General features: G+C 44.1%; 2 protein-coding genes across 2 annotated transcripts in view; one reads left to right on the top strand and one right to left on the bottom strand.

Moving 5' to 3' along the window:
* The window catches only part of POGZ (pogo transposable element derived with ZNF domain), a 65,425-nt gene extending 60,233 nt beyond the window's left edge, over nt 1–5,192 (top strand). Inside the window, exons 18-20 of the mRNA XM_065420015.1 lie at nt 1,163–1,275; nt 2,209–2,233; nt 2,339–5,192. Coding sequence (XP_065276087.1) covers nt 1,163–1,275; nt 2,209–2,233; nt 2,339–3,908 — 1,708 coding nt within the window. The 3' untranslated portion in view covers nt 3,909–5,192. The remainder of the gene's footprint in view (nt 1–1,162; nt 1,276–2,208; nt 2,234–2,338) is intronic.
* Nucleotides 5,193–9,108: 3,916 nt separating this feature from the next.
* On the bottom strand, nt 9,109–15,509 carry PSMB4 (proteasome 20S subunit beta 4). Its single transcript, XM_065420184.1, has 7 exons — nt 15,345–15,509; nt 14,480–14,686; nt 12,183–12,329; nt 11,062–11,143; nt 10,750–10,866; nt 9,851–9,939; nt 9,109–9,253 (listed from the first exon to the last, which is right to left on the bottom strand). The coding sequence occupies exons 1-7, from the start codon at nt 15,482–15,484 to the stop codon at nt 9,241–9,243; spliced, it is 795 nt and encodes a 264-aa protein (XP_065276256.1). The 5' UTR covers nt 15,485–15,509; the 3' UTR covers nt 9,109–9,240.
* Between the last annotated feature and the right edge of the window lie 2,186 nt (nt 15,510–17,695).

The following is a 17,695-nucleotide window of genomic DNA, read 5'->3' as shown; positions in this document are numbered from 1 at the left end:
GAGGCTGATTTAAATGATAGATTACATATCACAATTAGTAGTTCTGCAATTTCATATTTGAGTTCCCTCAGAAATCTGGTCCTGGTGACTTATTTCTGTTTAAAGTATCAGTTTGTTCCAAAACTTCCTCTACTGACACCTCAATCTGGGACAGTTCCTCAGATTTGTCATCTAAAAAAAATGGCTCAGGTGAGGGTATCTCCCTTACATCCTCTCCAGTGGAAACCGATGCAAAGAATTTGTTTAGCTTCTCCTCAATGACCTTGTCTTCCTTGAGTGCTCCTTTAGCACCCCAATTGTCCCGTGGCCCTGCTGATTGTTTGGCCAGCTTCCTGCTTCTGATGTACTTAAAAAAAATTTTTTTTTTACTTCTAGTTCTTGTCTTTTGCTAGTTGCTCTTCAAATTCTTTTTTGACCTGCCTAATTATGTGTGACCTGCCAGAATGTATGTTCCTTTCTGTTTTCTTCACTAGGATTTGACTTTCAGTTTTTAAAAGATGTCTTTTTGTCTTTAACCGCCTCTTTTACTCTGTTGTTTAGCCATGGTGGCTTTTTTCTGGTCCTCTTACTGTTTTTTGGGAGCGGGGATACATTTAGTTTGAGCCTCTATTATGGTGGTTTTTTTTTTTTAAATTCCATGCAGCTTCCACACATTTCACTTTTGTGACTGTTTCTTTTAATTTCCATTTAACTAGCCTCCTCATTTTTGTGTAGTTCCCCTTTTTGAAGTTAAGTGCTACTGTGGTGGGTTTCTTAGGTATTTTCTCCCCTATAAGGATGCTAAATTTAATTACATTGTGATCGCTATTACCAAGTGGTTCAGCTGTATTCACCTCTTGGAACAGATCCTGTGCTCCACTTAGAACTAAATCAAGAATTGCCTCTCCCCTTGTGGGTTCCAGGACTAGCTGCTCCAAGAAGCAGTCAGTAATGGTGTCTAGAAATTTTCTCTCTTCATACCATCCCGAGGTGACATATACCCAGTCAATAAGGAGGTAATATTAATGGGGGATTTCAACTAAGTTTTCTGTTTTTATAGCCTCTGTAGTCTCCATGAGAACTTTCCTTATCTCTTTATTAATAGTTGCTGCTTTCTATGAAATGCATATGTTTGTTGTGATGCTGGTGTTCTTACACACTTCTTTTCTCTTCCCCCTCCTAGCGGGGTAAAGTTGGCTTGTGCCTCCTGTCTTTTTGCAACATCTGAAGGTGATGCAATGGCCAAGCATCTGGTCTTCAACCCATCACATGAGTTCAGTAACATCATTTTCCGAGGTAAGAGTTTGAGATGGAGCAGAAATGTCACATTATACTGTAGTGTAATAGTAATGTTGGGCATAATGCAATTATTTATAGACCATGGGCCAGATGCTTCCCTGGTGTATCTATTTGGGATGAATTTGGTCTAGTATTCCTCTAGCTTTCCATGCTATTTATATGTAAAACATAGAGTAGATTCATAGATTAGGTCAGAAGGAACCATTGTGATCAGCTACTTTGACCTGCTGTATAACCCAGGCCATAGGACTTGTAGGTAGATGTGTAGTGTTGTGGACCCTTCATAACAGAATGAGAGAGTTTGTCTATTCTGGAGGTTTGAGGGGTTGGTTTAATATCTCCTTTCCTTTTTTGGTAATAGTTACAGCTATATTGCTGTGGGCTGTGGGACTCATCCAGGGGCTGCATGAATGTTGTTAGTAAATTACTCTTCCTCTGAGAGACTATTGAACCAGTGAGAGGCTAAGAGGCATTGTACTGCTGCTGAAGTTACAATTTTGGATGAGGCTTAAAACTTGTATCCTAGACGCTTGTCATTAAATATCCCTATTACATTTTGCTAAAGGAAGGTGTTACCTCCAATGGCCTGGGCAAATTCCAATTTACTGGCCTATATCCAGCCTAACTATATTCCTCCTGTGACTTCAAATGAATACAGTATTTCTCTGCTGGTTTTAATGGTCATTGTCTAGCGTCACTGTGCATTGTTAGCTGCTGTGCATCAACCCAGAGGTCGCTGCGTTTCAGTGTTGGATACAGTGATTACTCTATGGGTATGAAATTATACATATAAAGTGTTTGCAAATTGTGCTGAGATCCTTCAGGATGACTGGCACTGTAGAGGTACAAGATCATCATCCTAGAAAAATGATTTTTGTTGTTGTTTGTCTTGATGTTTGCAAACTAACCTCCAAATATTTCTTTTTTCAGGGCCCACTTGGATTTCACATTCAAGGTAAACTGTTTGACAGCTCTCATTTGCCAAATACTCTTCTAGTTTTTGTTCCCTGTTTTTGTTTTTCTTGTTTTAAGCTGGTTCTTTGTGTTCTCTCCCTTCAAGGCACAGCCAGCCCCATGACGGACTCCTGAAGAACATATACTCCACCTATCCCCCAAGTAAAGCTGCTACTGTGAAATCAAAGCCTTCGTTACCTGAGAAGGACGAGTTGGAGCCTGAAGCAGTGCCAGAGGCATATAAGAGACCTGTAGTTAGTCAGGAGGAAGAGTGCTTAAATATCGATGATCAAGAAGAAGAACAGCCAGCAAAAGAGCCCGAACCGGCAAGCAGAAAGGAACAACTGTCCGTGAAAAAGCTCCGTGTTGTACTGTTTGCTTTGTGCTGCAACACTGAACAGGCAGCGGAGCACTTCAGGAATCCTCAGAGGCGTATCCGGCGCTGGCTGCGGAGGTTTCAAGCTTTCCAAGAAGATAACTTAGCATCTTTGTCAGAAGGCAAGTACCTCAGCTTGGAGGCCGAAGAGAAGCTAGCAGAGTGGGTCCTCACACAAAGAGAGCAGCAGCTGCCTGTGAATGAGGAAACTCTCTTTCAGAAGGCAACCAAGATTGGCCGGTCCCTTGAGGGAGGCTTCAAGATCTCCTACGAATGGGCAGTGAGGTTCATGCTCAGGCACCACCTCAGCCTGCACACCCGCAGAGCGGTGGCTCACCCTCTCCCCAAAGACGTAGACGAAAATGCCAGCTGCTTCATTGAGTTTGTGCAGCGGCAGATCCACACCCAGGACCTGCCGCTCTCCATGATCGCAGCCATTGATGAGATCTCTCTTTTCCTTGATGTGGAGGTACTGAGCAGCGACGACAGGAAAGAGAATGCGTTGCAGACAGTGGGGACCGGGGAGCCCTGGTGCGACGTTGTCCTCGCTATCTTAGCTGATGGCAGCATTCTGCCAACACTAGTGTTCTACAGGGGTCACGTAGAGCAGCCTGCCAATGTGCCGGAGTCTATTATATTGGAAGCAAAGGAGAATGGGTACAGCGATGATGAAATCATGGAGCTGTGGTCTTCTAGAGTGTGGCAGAAGCACACGGAGTGCCAGAACAGCAAGGGCATGCTGGTGCTGGATTGCCACCGAACACATCTGTCTGAAGAGGTACTTTCCTTACTGAATGCATCCAGCACTCTGCCAGCCGTAGTCCCTGCTGGCTGCAGCTCCAAAATCCAACCCCTGGATGTGTGCATAAAAAGGACTGTGAAAAACTTCTTGCATAAAAAGTGGAAAGAGCAAGCCAAGGAAATGGCGGACTCCACATGCGACTCAGACATTCTCCTCCAGCTGGTTTTATGCTGGCTGGCGGAGGTTCTGGAAGTCATTGGCGACTGTCCTGAACTCGTGCAGCAGTCCTTCCTGGTGGCTAGCGTGCTGCCTGGCCCCGATGGCACGGCCAACTCTCCCACACGCAATGCTGACATGCAGGAGGAGCTGATCGCCTCTCTGGAGGAGCAGCTGAAGCTGAGCGATGAGCTGCAGGACGAAGAAGTTGGATTCCAGGATAGGACCCGTGCCGAAGAATCTACAGACCCAGAAATCCTCCACCAGCTCTTTGAAGGGGAAAGCGAGACTGAATCCTTCTATGGCTTTGAAGATGCTGATTTGGATCTGATGGAAATCTGAGCACTAATCTGAGAATCATGATCCAGAAAGGGTTATTTTTTAAATAAATGTTGGATGAGACCATTACACTTCCCTGTGGATTTGTGGGATTAGGAAATTTTGTAGGTGATCACTCAGATTAATAGCCATTTATGCTGTTCATTTATAAGTTTTGTGCTTTTTTTTAAAAAAAAAGAAAGAAATCACTGTGTTGGTATTTTCTGACGCTATATTGTGGGTGAATATTTTTGCGTTTTCTTTACCTCACTGTATCATAGTTTTCTGTTTTATTGTGCAAAAATGTTTTGAATTATACTACATCGTCAATGTGACCATTTCTAAAGAAAGGAAAAAAAAAATATGTAGCTAATGAACCAGTATATAAATCTTTTGGTTGTCTTAACACAGATTTTTTTTTTTTTTTTTTTTAAACATTTGACCCAGAGATTTAGGTTTCTGTAGTAACTTTAGATATGAATTATTGCTTTAATGTGTGAAACCTTCTATTATTGGCCATTGAGATTTGGGTTTTTGTTTCTTTTTTAAAAAAGAAAAAGAAGAGCAATGACTTTGCTTGTGAATCTTGACACGGGGTAAAACACGGGGATAGAATTTTGCCTGTTCAATGCCAGCAACGGTTCTTAGGAGCCATTAGTATTTGAACTGGGGTTGAACTGAGATCTATATTTAGGGAGTTAGGTGCAGTGTTAAAGCCAGCCTCTCGTTTTTGAGTAGACTTCATGACAACTGGAGGACACTGTGTGTGATGGTTTCATTCCTCCACCCAGGAAACCATCTGACACCCACCCACCTTGCTCCAAAGAATTACTGACAGAGGGTACATGATGGAAGAGACAAGCCAAGCCTGTCTTGATCTTCCTGTACAATAGATGGGAGCTAAAACTATATGGACCATTAAACAACCTTTTTAAACTACTAGTAGTTGATAAACCTGCTTTAACCAGTGGCATCAGACACTACGTTCCTTAGAATTAGAAAATCTGATTTAATGAAACAAACTGTGATGTGCACAAAAGGAAGACGTTTGTTTTTATTTTTCACTGCCAGCTTAAATTTTTCTACAATTTGCATGTTTGAGGGTTTTTTAATTGTATGTATTATGGTATAAACTGAAAGCATTTTGACATACAAAAATCAGAAGCACCTGCACCTTTCTGTTTCCATAGAGGTTTTTGAGAACCTTCCCTATTACCCAAGGAAAGCAGGAGGCAGCATGTGCAGACCTGTAAATGGTTCATCTTTAAAGTGTACATAAGTGGAACATTTAATAAAACCAGGGAAATGGATTTATAAACATGTGTTTTTATTATGGAGAAGTATTTAGCTCTTGTGAATTTGATAGAAAAGTACATATTATCCTAAATTAATTCTCTTGCTCCTCTGAACTCTGCAAAAAATGTGAAGCTGATGAAGTTTTTTGTTTGACATGACCAATTCCTGATTTGATTCAATTTGTACACAAATCCCCTGCTTGGGAAGGGACTCAGTAGCTCACTGTGTCTGGAAAAAAAGCCAGAGATGGGATAGTAATGAAATGGGTTTACATGTAGTTAACACTTAAGAGCCTGATTCTGCCCTCACTTGTACCTTGCAGCCCTCCACAAAATCAATGTGACTTTAGCAGAGTTTGGCCCCTAACTGCCATATATTAACTACAGTAGGTTAAGTGGGACAGCCTGTTGTCCTGACTTTGAGGGTGTTTTTTTTTTTTAAAGTCTGAAAAGCATAAATCGTACGTATTTATAGTCTACTGTAAAAACATTCATTGCATTTCATCTTTATTTTGCAACCTCTACATTCTTAAACTACAGCTTAAAGTTTTTAAGTTGTTTACCTCATAAATGCTGATAAATGGACCCTATTTAAATGAAACTTAAGCAGCAGTCGTGAATTATAATTACAAGAGTAAATCAGTTGCAAAGAGATGGCCCAGTTTAAGCAGACTATTCAGTATTTTAGCTACATGTAGCTGCATTCTTTACTATCCTCCTAATGTATTAGTTGGATAGACACATGACCTGCGATCCCAAAAAAGTGGAGGCATCTCATCTCTAAGTCCTTGTATGATGTGTCTTAAGACCATGCGTGCTATGGGCAGTTCTTTGTATGATGTTCATACCAAGTTATCCTACTGTCTCCTATTATTATGATGAGGCCCTTTGATTACAGAACTTTTAAAATTCCTAATTTTAAATGGTTTTAGTTCATTCACTGTAATCACTGTTGAGGTGAGGTTCTCTTTCAAGGGCTTCATCCAAGTCCCTTTAGAATTTGATGTTAGCAGGACCTCTTGTTAGACCAGTGAATGGTAAGAGCTGTAAGACTGTCGAAGACCAGCCATATACAGAATCATTTGTGAAAGTATAAATGTGTCAGACCATCTATTTAACTGAATGAACTGGTATTTTAATTCTTTGGAGGCAATATCTTTTTTTCTTAAGACAGCTATAAGCTAAAGAGCAAAGGTTTTGTTTTTACTATTTACAAAGGTCAGTAAAGCATTAGGCCTGTGACCAGAGCACAGGCTGGGAGCTAGCAACTCAAGTTCTAATCCTGGCTCTGCGCTGATATTATGTAGCCCCGGCCAAGTCACTGGAGTCTAAAGTTAGGCATCCAAGTCCCTGCTCAACTTTAGGCACCTAAGTTTGAAAATTTGAAATCCTTAACCTCTTGGTATCAAGTTTTTCCAATCTGCACCATGGAGAAGATATTGAAGTACTTTCCTCACAGGACATTGGACTACTTAATATGTTTTAAGTACAAGCCTGCTCATAAAACACTCATATGTGAGTAAGTCTTTGCAAGTCTAATTTTCCTGCGTAGTGCTTAAATATGGGGACAATAGGCACACTAGTCAACACTTGCAGTCACGTTGATTTTTTTTTCCCCCTCCAGACTTACTTGTGAGGAAAGGTTGGAGCCCTGTGTTGTTATCTAGCTGGTGTAGTTTAGCACTTGCTCCATATGGTGTTATTAAAAATTGGTTTCAGAGTAGCAGCCATGTTAGTCTGTATCCGCAAAAAGAACAGGAGTACTTGTGGCACCTTAGAGACTAACAAATTTATTTGAGCATAAGCTTTCGTGGGCTAAAACCCACTTCATCTGATGTATGCAGTGGAAAATACAGTAGGAAGATATACACACAGAGAACATGAAACAATGGGTGTTACTATACACACTATAATGAGTGATCAGTTAAGGTGAGCTATTACCAGCAGGAGAGGGGAAAAAAAACTTTGTAGTGGTAATCAAAATGGCCCATTTCCAGCAGTTAACAAGAAGGTGTAAGGAACCGTAGGGAGGGGCGGGGGATAAAAATGGGGAAATAGTTTTACTTTGTGTAATGCACCTGGTATTGGATTAAAAGGTAAGCTAAAAGTTTTTACCGATCATGATACAAATTCATGACCCGGTTTCTCCAACAGTTGTTGGTATTCCAGGCTGCTCATGTTGTTTGAGTGGTTGTCACACCTCTAAGTGTGCACCTCTACTAAAGGTTGATGTTTTTCTGAAATGCATTTCAGTTCAGCTTCAAGGTAAATTGAGAGACTGAGGCCTACAACCAGGTAGCTCTTAGTTTTGCCAGGCTTACAGTCATGCCAAGTCATCCCAAACTGCTGGATGCTACACTAAAGCTTTGCAGAGTGCTTACTTAAGTTGTGAAACTGAGCACGTGGGAAGCAAAGAGACTGCATCTCAAAACATTTTTATTTTCCCAAGTGTCAGGTTTTTATTAATACTTCAGCTATTAGCATGTAACAGGTTGTGTAAATGCAATGCTGGCCTAGTAAGATCTCTTTACAGCTGCTAAACTCTTGTGGAGCATGGTGGGCAGGAAGGGGAGAACACTGCACTTTTAGGTTAGAATGACCAGTCTTGGGAATAAGTGATGTAACAGTGACGTTTTGCTCTGTATCACCTCATGGTGTTAAATAATGTTACTGAATTGCCAGATTCTGGAATAGGATATCATCAAACCTAGTTCCATAGTAAATAAGCAGGAGACTCTGGAGATCAGCAGCTCCAGAGCAAAACAGATGAGGTAACACTGTTTATAACAGTGTTAACTCATCTGAAATGAAGAGGGTTCCTGTTGCAAGGGCCGATGAACTTGGCAAGTAAGTCATATTTTCACATTCATTATAATAACCTGAAGCTTTTGTCTTCAGCATGTCTCCATCTAAGCACAGACCCTCTACAATTAAAAGCGTCCTGCTCAGCCAGTATAGGAACCTATAGAGCAAACTTTGGTCACCGACCATGAACCATGCTGTCAGTCACTGAAAGGGCAGCAGCAGGTCTGCCTACCTCAATTCAAGTTTGCAACTCCAGTCTTCCACTGCTTCTGGATATTCCAAATGTTGTGATGGCTTTGAAAGAGATTTCTGTACTTGGGAGGAGTGCAATGCCCTCTACAAGGAAATTAAATGGATGCAAAATATAGTTGCCTGCTTACAGTATTCCCTGCTGAGGGTATGGTAAACATGCCCACAATTTAAGTTGGTTTAGGTAATATACCTGAACAGTCTTGTGTGAGCTGGGTACATTCCATGATCTATTTCCAGAAGTGTGTGTACTATTTTAAGTTAATCTGTACGTACAGTGAGATCACTGGATAAAAGCACTTTCTAAGCATAGAGGGAGTAGTGCGTGGCCTGTACTGACAGAAGCAGGACCAGTGCAAGACAAGATGTCCAACTGCTAGACTTAAAGGCCAGTAAGGGGTGTGTAGAGTAGGAGACCCCACTGTTGTCCATCCCTCATCTGTTTCTGCATTAGAGGGTCTATATAGCACCCATGCTGCAGCTATGATTAAGAGAATGTCTTATAATAAATATGCTCTGCTTATAGGACAGAACAGGTACAGCCTTCTATCAACGAAGGTGAAGTCATAGCCAGGCCCCTGACAATTGTGAAAGGTAAGTTTGCCAGCACAAACTGGATGCTCCATTAAATCCTGGCCTCTTCCAGAAGAGGCTCATATACATCTACACTTACCACCAACCATTAGAAGTAGTTAATTTCTCAACAGAGGAACATCTGACTCCCTGTGAACCTCAAATGCTCTGACCCTTTGCTTCTGACTTAGTTACTTGTTCAGTAAAGCTAAAAATGAGACTTTTCTTCTGGTACACCACCAGTTTTAGATGTCCCACGCAGAGTACATTTTCAAGCTTAAACACCATAAACATGCAAACTTGTTTCAACATATTTATTTCATTTACAAAACTTGTATAACTCAGGGTCACTCAGAGCTGTGGTAGATAACTGATTTACACCGTACATATGAAAGGCGATATGGATGCACCAGCGTCAAGCCATTCTTCAGATTTCATTCAAAGCCCCTGTTAAAGAGATTTTAAAAAGTCAGGTTGTTTGAAGACAAGCAGAACACACAAACCAGAGTCAACATCAGTAAGCTGGAAAAACAGATTTGGGTATTTTAGGTGTTATACACAATGCTTGATAAAAGGCAGTTGCCAAGACAAGTGGAAAACTGGTGAACAGGTAAGTCAGCAGCCTCTCTCTTCCCTAGGGACCTTTGTCTAGTAATGGCTTCAAAACCTGGCCATAGAAACAAAGCAACCCGGTCCAAGATTTAGCCAACCTCAAATACCTTAGAAGCTACCCCTTGGTGCAGAAAAGACAGTTTTCTAGAAGAAATGTTTTCCCCCTCCTGGCCAGAACTATACATTCATGCACCCAGGTTCACCCAAGGTATTGCACCAAGCAGGAATATTGTTCCAAGAGCAGAGCAACACAAAAAAAAAGGGGGGGGGGGCATTTAGTTAAGTTAATCTACAAAACCCCCACCCCATGAGGGCCAGAGAGAGGCTCAACTCCCAGGGCAGTCAGAAGCTTGAGGGCAGAAGCTGGCCTTAAGTTACAAGACATTTGTCAGTTTGAGTGTTCAGTGAAGTGTACGACTTTTGGCAAGCTACCGGATAAGATGTGCTATGTCCCAGTTGGTTTCTACGGACAGAGGTCCTTCCACTTCAACTCCTTTCTCGGTCACGATGGCAAGTTCGTACTAAGGAGGAGATCAACAATTAGAATTGCCAGTAAAGCCTGACTAATGCAAATGAAATCTGAGATTGCTAGTGCTTTGACATGGAGTAAATAATAGTTTATGACCAAATAATGAATATCTGAAGCTCACCTTTCACTGAAAAAATTGTTAGGGTTAACTTAATTTGCTTTAACATAACTACTCAGTTAGCTTCACATTCAATTACCTTTACCTTTTGCCCAACAAAAGCAGTGGTCATACACAGGTAACTGAAGGACTAGGCTGAGCCCTGACACTCCTTATCTGAAGTCAGCTAGCTGGAGTGACTCATTCTAATAAGTGCCAATGTCAATTCCCGCATCCGAAATGTTCAGAGAAACATCAGCTAATTTGGTGTATTTTGCCTACTTAAATATCCTTACAAAACCTTGAGACTAAGATTCCTTGCCAGTTCTGTCTGGTAGTTGGCAAACTGCGTTTTGCTAGGGATAGAGGAACCACTGCAAGTCTTGAAAAGCTGGATTGAAAAGAGCAGGGAACAAGGACTGAGCTCTCTTCCCAGCTTTGCAAACAACCTGTGACATCCTGGGCAAGTCACATCTCAAACAAATATACTCCCCATTTCACTATCTCACAGAGGTGCTGTGAGGCTTAGCAGCTCTAAGCCACTCTGAAGTCAGGGGAAGGAAGTTGCTATGAGACAGCAGAGTATCATGACTGAAGATGAATCACACAAACTTAGAGGCTGGACTCTGCATGTCAGTTCAGCCAGCACAACAGGCACTGCAGTTCCTGCAGGATGACCAGGGAACACCAAGGCAGGATACTTACTCTGTTAAATGATCGGGCATCTCTGTAGTACAGGATTTTCATGCAGCGCTCAATCAGGTCCCGGGCCTCATCCTTCGTCAGGATGGGTTTCTTCTCTAAGACTTCTCTCATTAATGGCTGCATTTAAAAAAAAAAAATAAAAAAAAATCAATAACTCAATTCCACGAGGCTGAAGTTGCAGTTAAAGCAACAGAGCAGCATGCACTAGTCACAGCACAGAACTCAAGCCTCTGACTCACACTTCCCTGCTCTTGCCACTAAACTATGCTGCCTCTCTCTACAGTTCCCAATCAATGTTCTACAAGCACTTACCTGAGCTAGATAAGCTCCATAGCCAGTAGCGAGTGTAGGGTCTTCATAGGCAACACCCAACATGTCAACGTACCCTAGAAAACTGAACACAGAATGATGGAGATTTTCATTCCTGGTTGCACAGAAGAAACATCAGAACCCTCCTGGGGTTGTAGCCAGCTTACAAATGCAACTCCAGCACAAGTTGACAAAGCAAACACCCCTCAGGCTAGCCAAGAAAAAGGTGAAGTCCAGCTGATACTCTGGGCACACAGGCAACTAAAGGAAGGAATGTTCAGTGGCTCCTGTTTTAACAGATAGTTCTTTCGAGGCCAAGCATCAAACGAACTTCCAGACTACTACTCAAAAGAACTGCTTGGGGTCAGGGTATTTTCTGGCCTTCAAGTACACTGCTTACTCCTCTTTTTAAAATACCCTCTAGTATTTCCCTCTGTAGCAGACTGCATTCGAGCGGGATGTGTACTGCTAGATAGAGTGAGGGCCCACTCCCCTATGAAGTGGTTTAGGAAAAAAGCCCTCAGTCAGTGTGGAATGGGGGCTCTCTCTCCTAGACAGGCTGTCCCTGAGGAGAAGCAAGGAGAAGGCTGTAAATTCAGTGGACGGGGGCGGGAGAGAGAGTGCATTTGAGCTATGGGACACCAAGGGCCATAATGGCAGGAGCATGCAACTGTGTATACAAAAGGCAGGCCTCACCTGCACACACAAGGGAAGCAATTACACATTCAGTTGCAACAACTGCATATGCAAATTATATAGGCAGTCGTGTGCCCCAGTACTGAAAATCTGGCTCATGCAATGGAAGGGAAAAATATCCATGCACCATGATACAAGATATAGTCTGATCTGAAAGAGGCAGCAAAGTGATGCCCCAAGACCTCAGATTAGTTAATAACAAAAGTTTGATAAGACCATATTGAAAGCCCTTTCCTATGCTTTACAAACATTTTTAGATCTTTCAAATTTACTGTTTGTCCTTCCTTAAATCAAGCCCTGAGCTTTATTCTACCAGGGACTATAAATGACACCTATTTCTATTGTGCGGAGAGTGGATTGAGTCCCTGAAGTGGAAACGCAGCAGAGAAGTTACGCTACACATCCCGCATAGCTTGTGCGGGACTTACCTCTCCCCATTGTAAAAGCCTCCAATAACGACAGTATTCCAGAGCGGATTCATCTTGGATCTCCGGCTGTACATGGCTCTGGTCAGCCAGGAGTGAATGGCCTTTGGACTGTAACTGTGACCATCTCCCAACAGCTCCTCATCAATTCTAGTATAGAGAAGAGTTTTAGACAACTTAGAAAAACCTACAAACCATCTGACATTAATTTAGATTTAACCACAGCCCCCACCCCTGCCAGCCAGGCTAGCAATAAGACATACTAAATCCTGACAGGCCGTTAAAGCAAACACACACCTGCTCTGCGTTCTTACAGATCATCAGCCATAGATCTAAAGTAAATGAAGGGTAACTGGAGAGACCTGTTGATAGGCCCTTTGTTGGAGAGACACTGGGCCTGTGAGGAGAGATTTGTCATGCAGAAATTGTGATTTCCTTCTTGCGGTGAAGGAGACTGCAGATCAAGAATCAATAGCCCTGTATTAATCTCCAGCTAGTCTGCATGCTCAAAGCCAGATAAGTAGGCGTGGTAGTGGTGGGACCTTAAAGGATGGAGACAAGTTTGCACTCTCAGTGACAGACGGACAAAGAGCTCCCACTTAAAATAACAGCTCCAGAGATGCTAAAATCTGGTTTAATTAATTTTGTAAACACTAGTTTGGGGTATCTGTGTTACATTCATTTAAAATATTTTGCTTATTTTAGTGTTAATGAAAGATGCTAGACTGGCAAACCTAGAGAGCATAAGAATGGCCATATTGGGTCAGACGAATGTTCCATCTAGCCCAGTATCCTGTCTTGCAACAGTGGCCAGTGCCAGGTGCTTCAGAGGGAATGAACAGAACAGGGCAGTTATCGAGTGATCCATTGACCATGCCAGCTTCTGGCAGTCAGAGTTTTAGGTACACCCAGAGCATGGGGTTGCATCCCTGACCACCTTGGTTAACAGCCATCGATGGACCTATCCTCCTGGAACTTGTCTAATTCTGTTTTGAATCTAGTTGTACTTTTAGTCTTCACAACAATCCCTGACAAGATCCACAAGTTAACTGTCCGTTGTGTGACGAAGTACTTCCTTTTGTTTGTTTTTAAACCTACGGCCTATTAATTTAATCAGAAGACCACTGGTTCTTGTTTTATGTGAAGGGGTAAATAACACTTCCCTATTCATTTTCTTCCAACTATTTATGATTTTATAGACCTCTACCATATTCCCCCTTGGTCATCTCTTTCCCATGGTAAACAGTCCCAGTATTTTTAATCTCTCCTCCTATGGAAGCTGTTCCACACCCCTAATCATTTTTGTTGCCCTTCTCTGTACTTTTTCCAATTCTCATACATCTTTTTTGAGATGGGACGACCAGAACTGCACGCAGTATTCAAGGTGTGGGCGTACCAGGGATTTATATATTGGCAGAATAATATTTTCTGTCTTACTATCTATCCCATTCCTAATGGTTCCCAACATTGTTAGCTTGACTACTGCTGCACATTGGGGAAATGTTTTCAGAGAACTATCCACAATGACTCCAAGAGCTCTTTCTTGATGGTAACAGCTAATTTAAACCCCATAATTTTCTATGTATACTTGGAATTATGTTTTACAATATGCATTACTTTGCATTTATCAATATTGAATTTTATCTGCCTTTTTGTTGCCCTGTCATCTAGTTTTGTGAGATCCCTTTGTAACTCTTTGCAGTCAACTTTGGATCTAATTATCTTGAGTAATTTTGTATCATCTGCAAATTTTGCCAACTCACTGTTCACCCCTTCTTCCTGATCATTTTTGAATATGTTAAACAAACTGGTCCCAGTACAGATCCTTGGTGCACCCCGCTATTTACCTTTCTCCACTGTGAAAGCTGACCATTTACTCCTACCCTTTACTATATTTTAAACCTGTTACTGATCCAGGAAAGGCCCTTCCCGCTTTTCTTACTTTTGCTTAAGAGCCTTTGGTGAGGGAGTGTGTCAAAGACTTTCTGAAAGTACAAGTACACTACATCCACTGGATCACCTTTGTCCACATGTTTGCTGACCCCCTGAAAGAATGCTAATAGATTGGCGAGGCATGATTTCCCTTTACAAAAGCTGTGTTGATTATTCCCCAACATATCGTGTTCATCTATGTGTCTGATAATTCTGTTCTTTACTACAGTAAAGTCTAGCGGAGCAACGTCTAGGTATCCGCAGCATAGGCACGAGAGTGCAAGCTTGCCCTGCCTGGGAAATGGGGCTCCCTCTAACGGAGAGAGGGAAGGTCTGCTTCCATGGGTCAGCAGAGGAGAAATACTTACACCATCTGGTCAATGACCTGCTTGAGGTACTGGAAATCAGCGTAGTCCCCAGACGCGCCGAGCACGGTGTTATCGTTCACTTTCATGATCCTGGAAATGTTACGAAACCGGGCCAGAGAGCCGTATGAGCCTAGCATGTCTGCAGCGATGATCACACCGCCGTCAAACTTCACTCCCAGCACCGAGGTGCCTGTCACCATGGGATTCCTGGGGAGACCAGCAAAACCATCAGTGCTCCCTGAGTTGGACAGCCAACAGCAGCATTACTCTTCTATAGCGGCCCTTACTCCTCTCCTGAGCCTGACTCACAGATACGGACTATAATTCTGCTCCAAATGAACCCAATGGGGGGGTTGGGCCCAGGGGCTGCTGATTACATGGGGATCAATGGGTCAGAAAGCACAATGCCAGGGCAGCCCAGGCACATACAATAGGGGCTGCGGAAACACCAGCCTCCAGTGACCTTAGGGGAGACAACCCTGTTCACCCCTTTCCCAGAAGACCCCAACATTGTCCCCTCCTTAGCAATTCACCTGTGTCCTCCCTGCTCTCAGCCATCTCTCCCCACCCCACCCACGTGGCCCTGTGGATTCGCCCAGCCACCGTCCCCCTCCTCAGAGCCCCCCCCCGCAAGATCTGCAAGTCCCTAGTTCCCCTCCACAGTCACCCACGAGCCCCCCCAATCCAGCCCCGCCCAGCTCCCCCTCCCCCAGCCCCGCCCCCTCTGCCACCCCCCAGGCGCCCTGCCCCCCAAAGCCCCCTCCACCCGCAGGCCCCCACCCCCAGGGCTGGCCCCTCCGGCTCCGCTCTCCCCCGCCCCCCATGAGGCCGCGGCCCGAACCGAAAGCGGCTCCCGGTCACTCACTGGGTCCGCGTGAGGGGGCCCCCGCCCCCGGCCTGGGACTCCAGGCCCGGCCCGGCCGCGCTGAGGCAGGGCAGGCTGTACAGCTCCCCCGGGGCCGCGCCCCCGGCCCAGAACGGCAGCCGCATCCCCCCGGCTTCCATCTTAGTCACTCTGGCGCGGACTGACGCTGACGGAGTCTGTGCCACGCGCAGGCGCAGCAGCCACTGTCCCCTCCCGCGCGCCGTACGCCGGGCGCCGCCATCTTGAGCGTGGCCCCCACAGAAAACAGGCGAGTCCCATAGGGCGCCATCTTGGGTGCGGCGTGGGTGGGGACTGGCTCCCAGCTCCTCCTGGGAGGGCCTGTGGGTGCAGCCACCGTGAGCGAGGCCCTGATAGCAACAAAGCCGCCCTGAAACAGTGACTCTCGGAGCTGTGACCTGCCCTCATTCAGCGCTATGGTGTGTTAACTCTGAACCCTACTGATGGCGCTTTGCATGGAAAATGCTATTAACTATTCCATTGCTCGTCATTTCAGCAGGAACATTTCACTACCCTGGACTGGCCATGCGGCTTGAGGTTAGTTAGGATACCAGAACTTCCCTGCCCAAAGCTATCCCCTATATTTGAATATGATCCATAAGTAAATATAATAATCATGTAACTGTCTTATTTGGATAATTGGCCATTGTAGTTATGACTGGCCTAAGGATGCCGATTTACCTCACCTTCAGAGTTGCTCTTTTTGTGTGTTGCAGAACAAGATATTCCCAGCAGAATCCCAACTTGGCGCATCGCAAGATGTGCCTCTACCACTCAGAAGATCATGAGGTTTCCTGCAAATCGGTAATGCATGCTGGTATAACAGCATGGAGTGAAAACCCAATGCCATCCATCATGTCACAACATCTCAGTGCAATACCCTGGCCAATCTAATTCTATTAAAAAACTTAGACCAGACAAATGAGTTGAGAGCTAAATCCAACCCTTGGTATGAATGCAATTCCCCAACACTTAGCCTTCCTGTATGTTGGGGTTTGTCCCAGTTACAGCCACTGTTATAGTTGCATCAGTCTAAATTTAATGTAGACAGGTATAGCTGCTATTTGCACTGATGCAATTTACCCAGTTTTTTAGCATGAATAAGCTGCACTGGGGCCCCTGTATTGGTTTTGCATTTTTGTATACTAGAAATTTGCACTGGGAAAGTTACACTGTTGAATGGCCATGATGACTGAAATCCCATATGCGTTCAAGGCCTGAGCCCCAGCACACTGCACCACCCCCTCCTCTTGACTTCTGACAACGCAAATCCATCCCAGCTGTCTTTCTGCCTCCCCTTTTGGGATCTCTTGTTTAAACTACTCAGCATCCAATTAAGAGTTTGTCAGTGCAATTTACAAAAAGCCAGCAATGTAGAATGACATCCCCCTTCCCTTGTGCACCATTCACTCCTCACTGTGATGCTTTGTTCTGCCATCTACACACACAGAAAAGGAAGTGACAAGCGGAGTGATATGATTAAAGCTAACGAGCTGCTGATTACCCAGCGAGAAAACAATTTTGGAGACTGTGTTTCATGAACCACATGTCTGCCTGAATCACTCAGTGAAAATAATTTCCCGGGCTGATAATAAGAGCCAGCTTCTTTGAATGACATTTTAGAGCCAAGTTACACATCATTTCTGTTCATGATGAGTTCCCACAGCAAACACAATGGTGGATGAAAGAAATGCGTGGCAAACTACCCACTGTGATGTGTGTTCTAGGAAGGAGCTGTCAGGAGGAAGGCCAGATCTGTGGATCAAGCCTAGACGTCTTGAGACCTGGGTTCTGCCACAGACGTTCCACGTAACCACTCTGGGCCCAATCCCACTTCCGATGACTTTAGCAGGAATCTGTGCTGAGGGTTAAAGAATGGGAGTTGTAGGCCCCCTCAGATCCTTACTCCCAGATGCCTAAATACCTGGGTCAACATCCCTATTGACTAGAGTGACCAGATGTCCCGATTTTATAGGGACAGTCCTGATATTTGGGGTTTTGTCTTATATAGGTGCCTATTACCCCCCACCCCCTGTCCCGATTTTTCACACTTGTTGTCTGGTCACCCTACTATTGACTAGTCTTAGGCCATGTCTACACTAGAGAGCTTGCATTGGCACAGCTGGACCAATGCAGCAGTGCCGCTGGAAAATGGCTCATGTAGACGCTCTATGCCAACAGGAGAGAGCTCTCCCGCCAGCATAATAAAACCACCTCCACGAGCGGCAGTAGCTATGTCGGCGGGAGAAACTTTCCCACCGACATAGTGCTGTGCACATTACAACTTATGCCGGCGAAATTTATGCCACTCAGGGGTGTGGTTTTTTACACCC

Source organism: Emys orbicularis, chromosome 20 (assembly GCF_028017835.1).
Source record: "Emys orbicularis isolate rEmyOrb1 chromosome 20, rEmyOrb1.hap1, whole genome shotgun sequence".
Lineage (NCBI taxonomy): Eukaryota > Metazoa > Chordata > Testudines > Emydidae > Emys > Emys orbicularis.
This window is presented reverse-complemented; position numbering and strand designations above follow the sequence as displayed.

Coding starts and splice junctions, on each gene's coding strand:
- PSMB4 (XM_065420184.1), bottom strand. CDS start 15,484: ATGGAAGCCGGGGGGATGCGGCTGCCGTTCTGGGCCGGGGGCGCGGCC. Junction 14,687..15,344: donor GGCCCCCTCACGCGGACCCA/GTGAGTGACCGG, acceptor TGGTCTCCCCAG/GAATCCCATGGTGACAGGCA. Junction 10,867..11,061: donor ATGGAGCTTATCTAGCTCAG/GTAAGTGCTTGT, acceptor TTTTAAATGCAG/CCATTAATGAGAGAAGTCTT.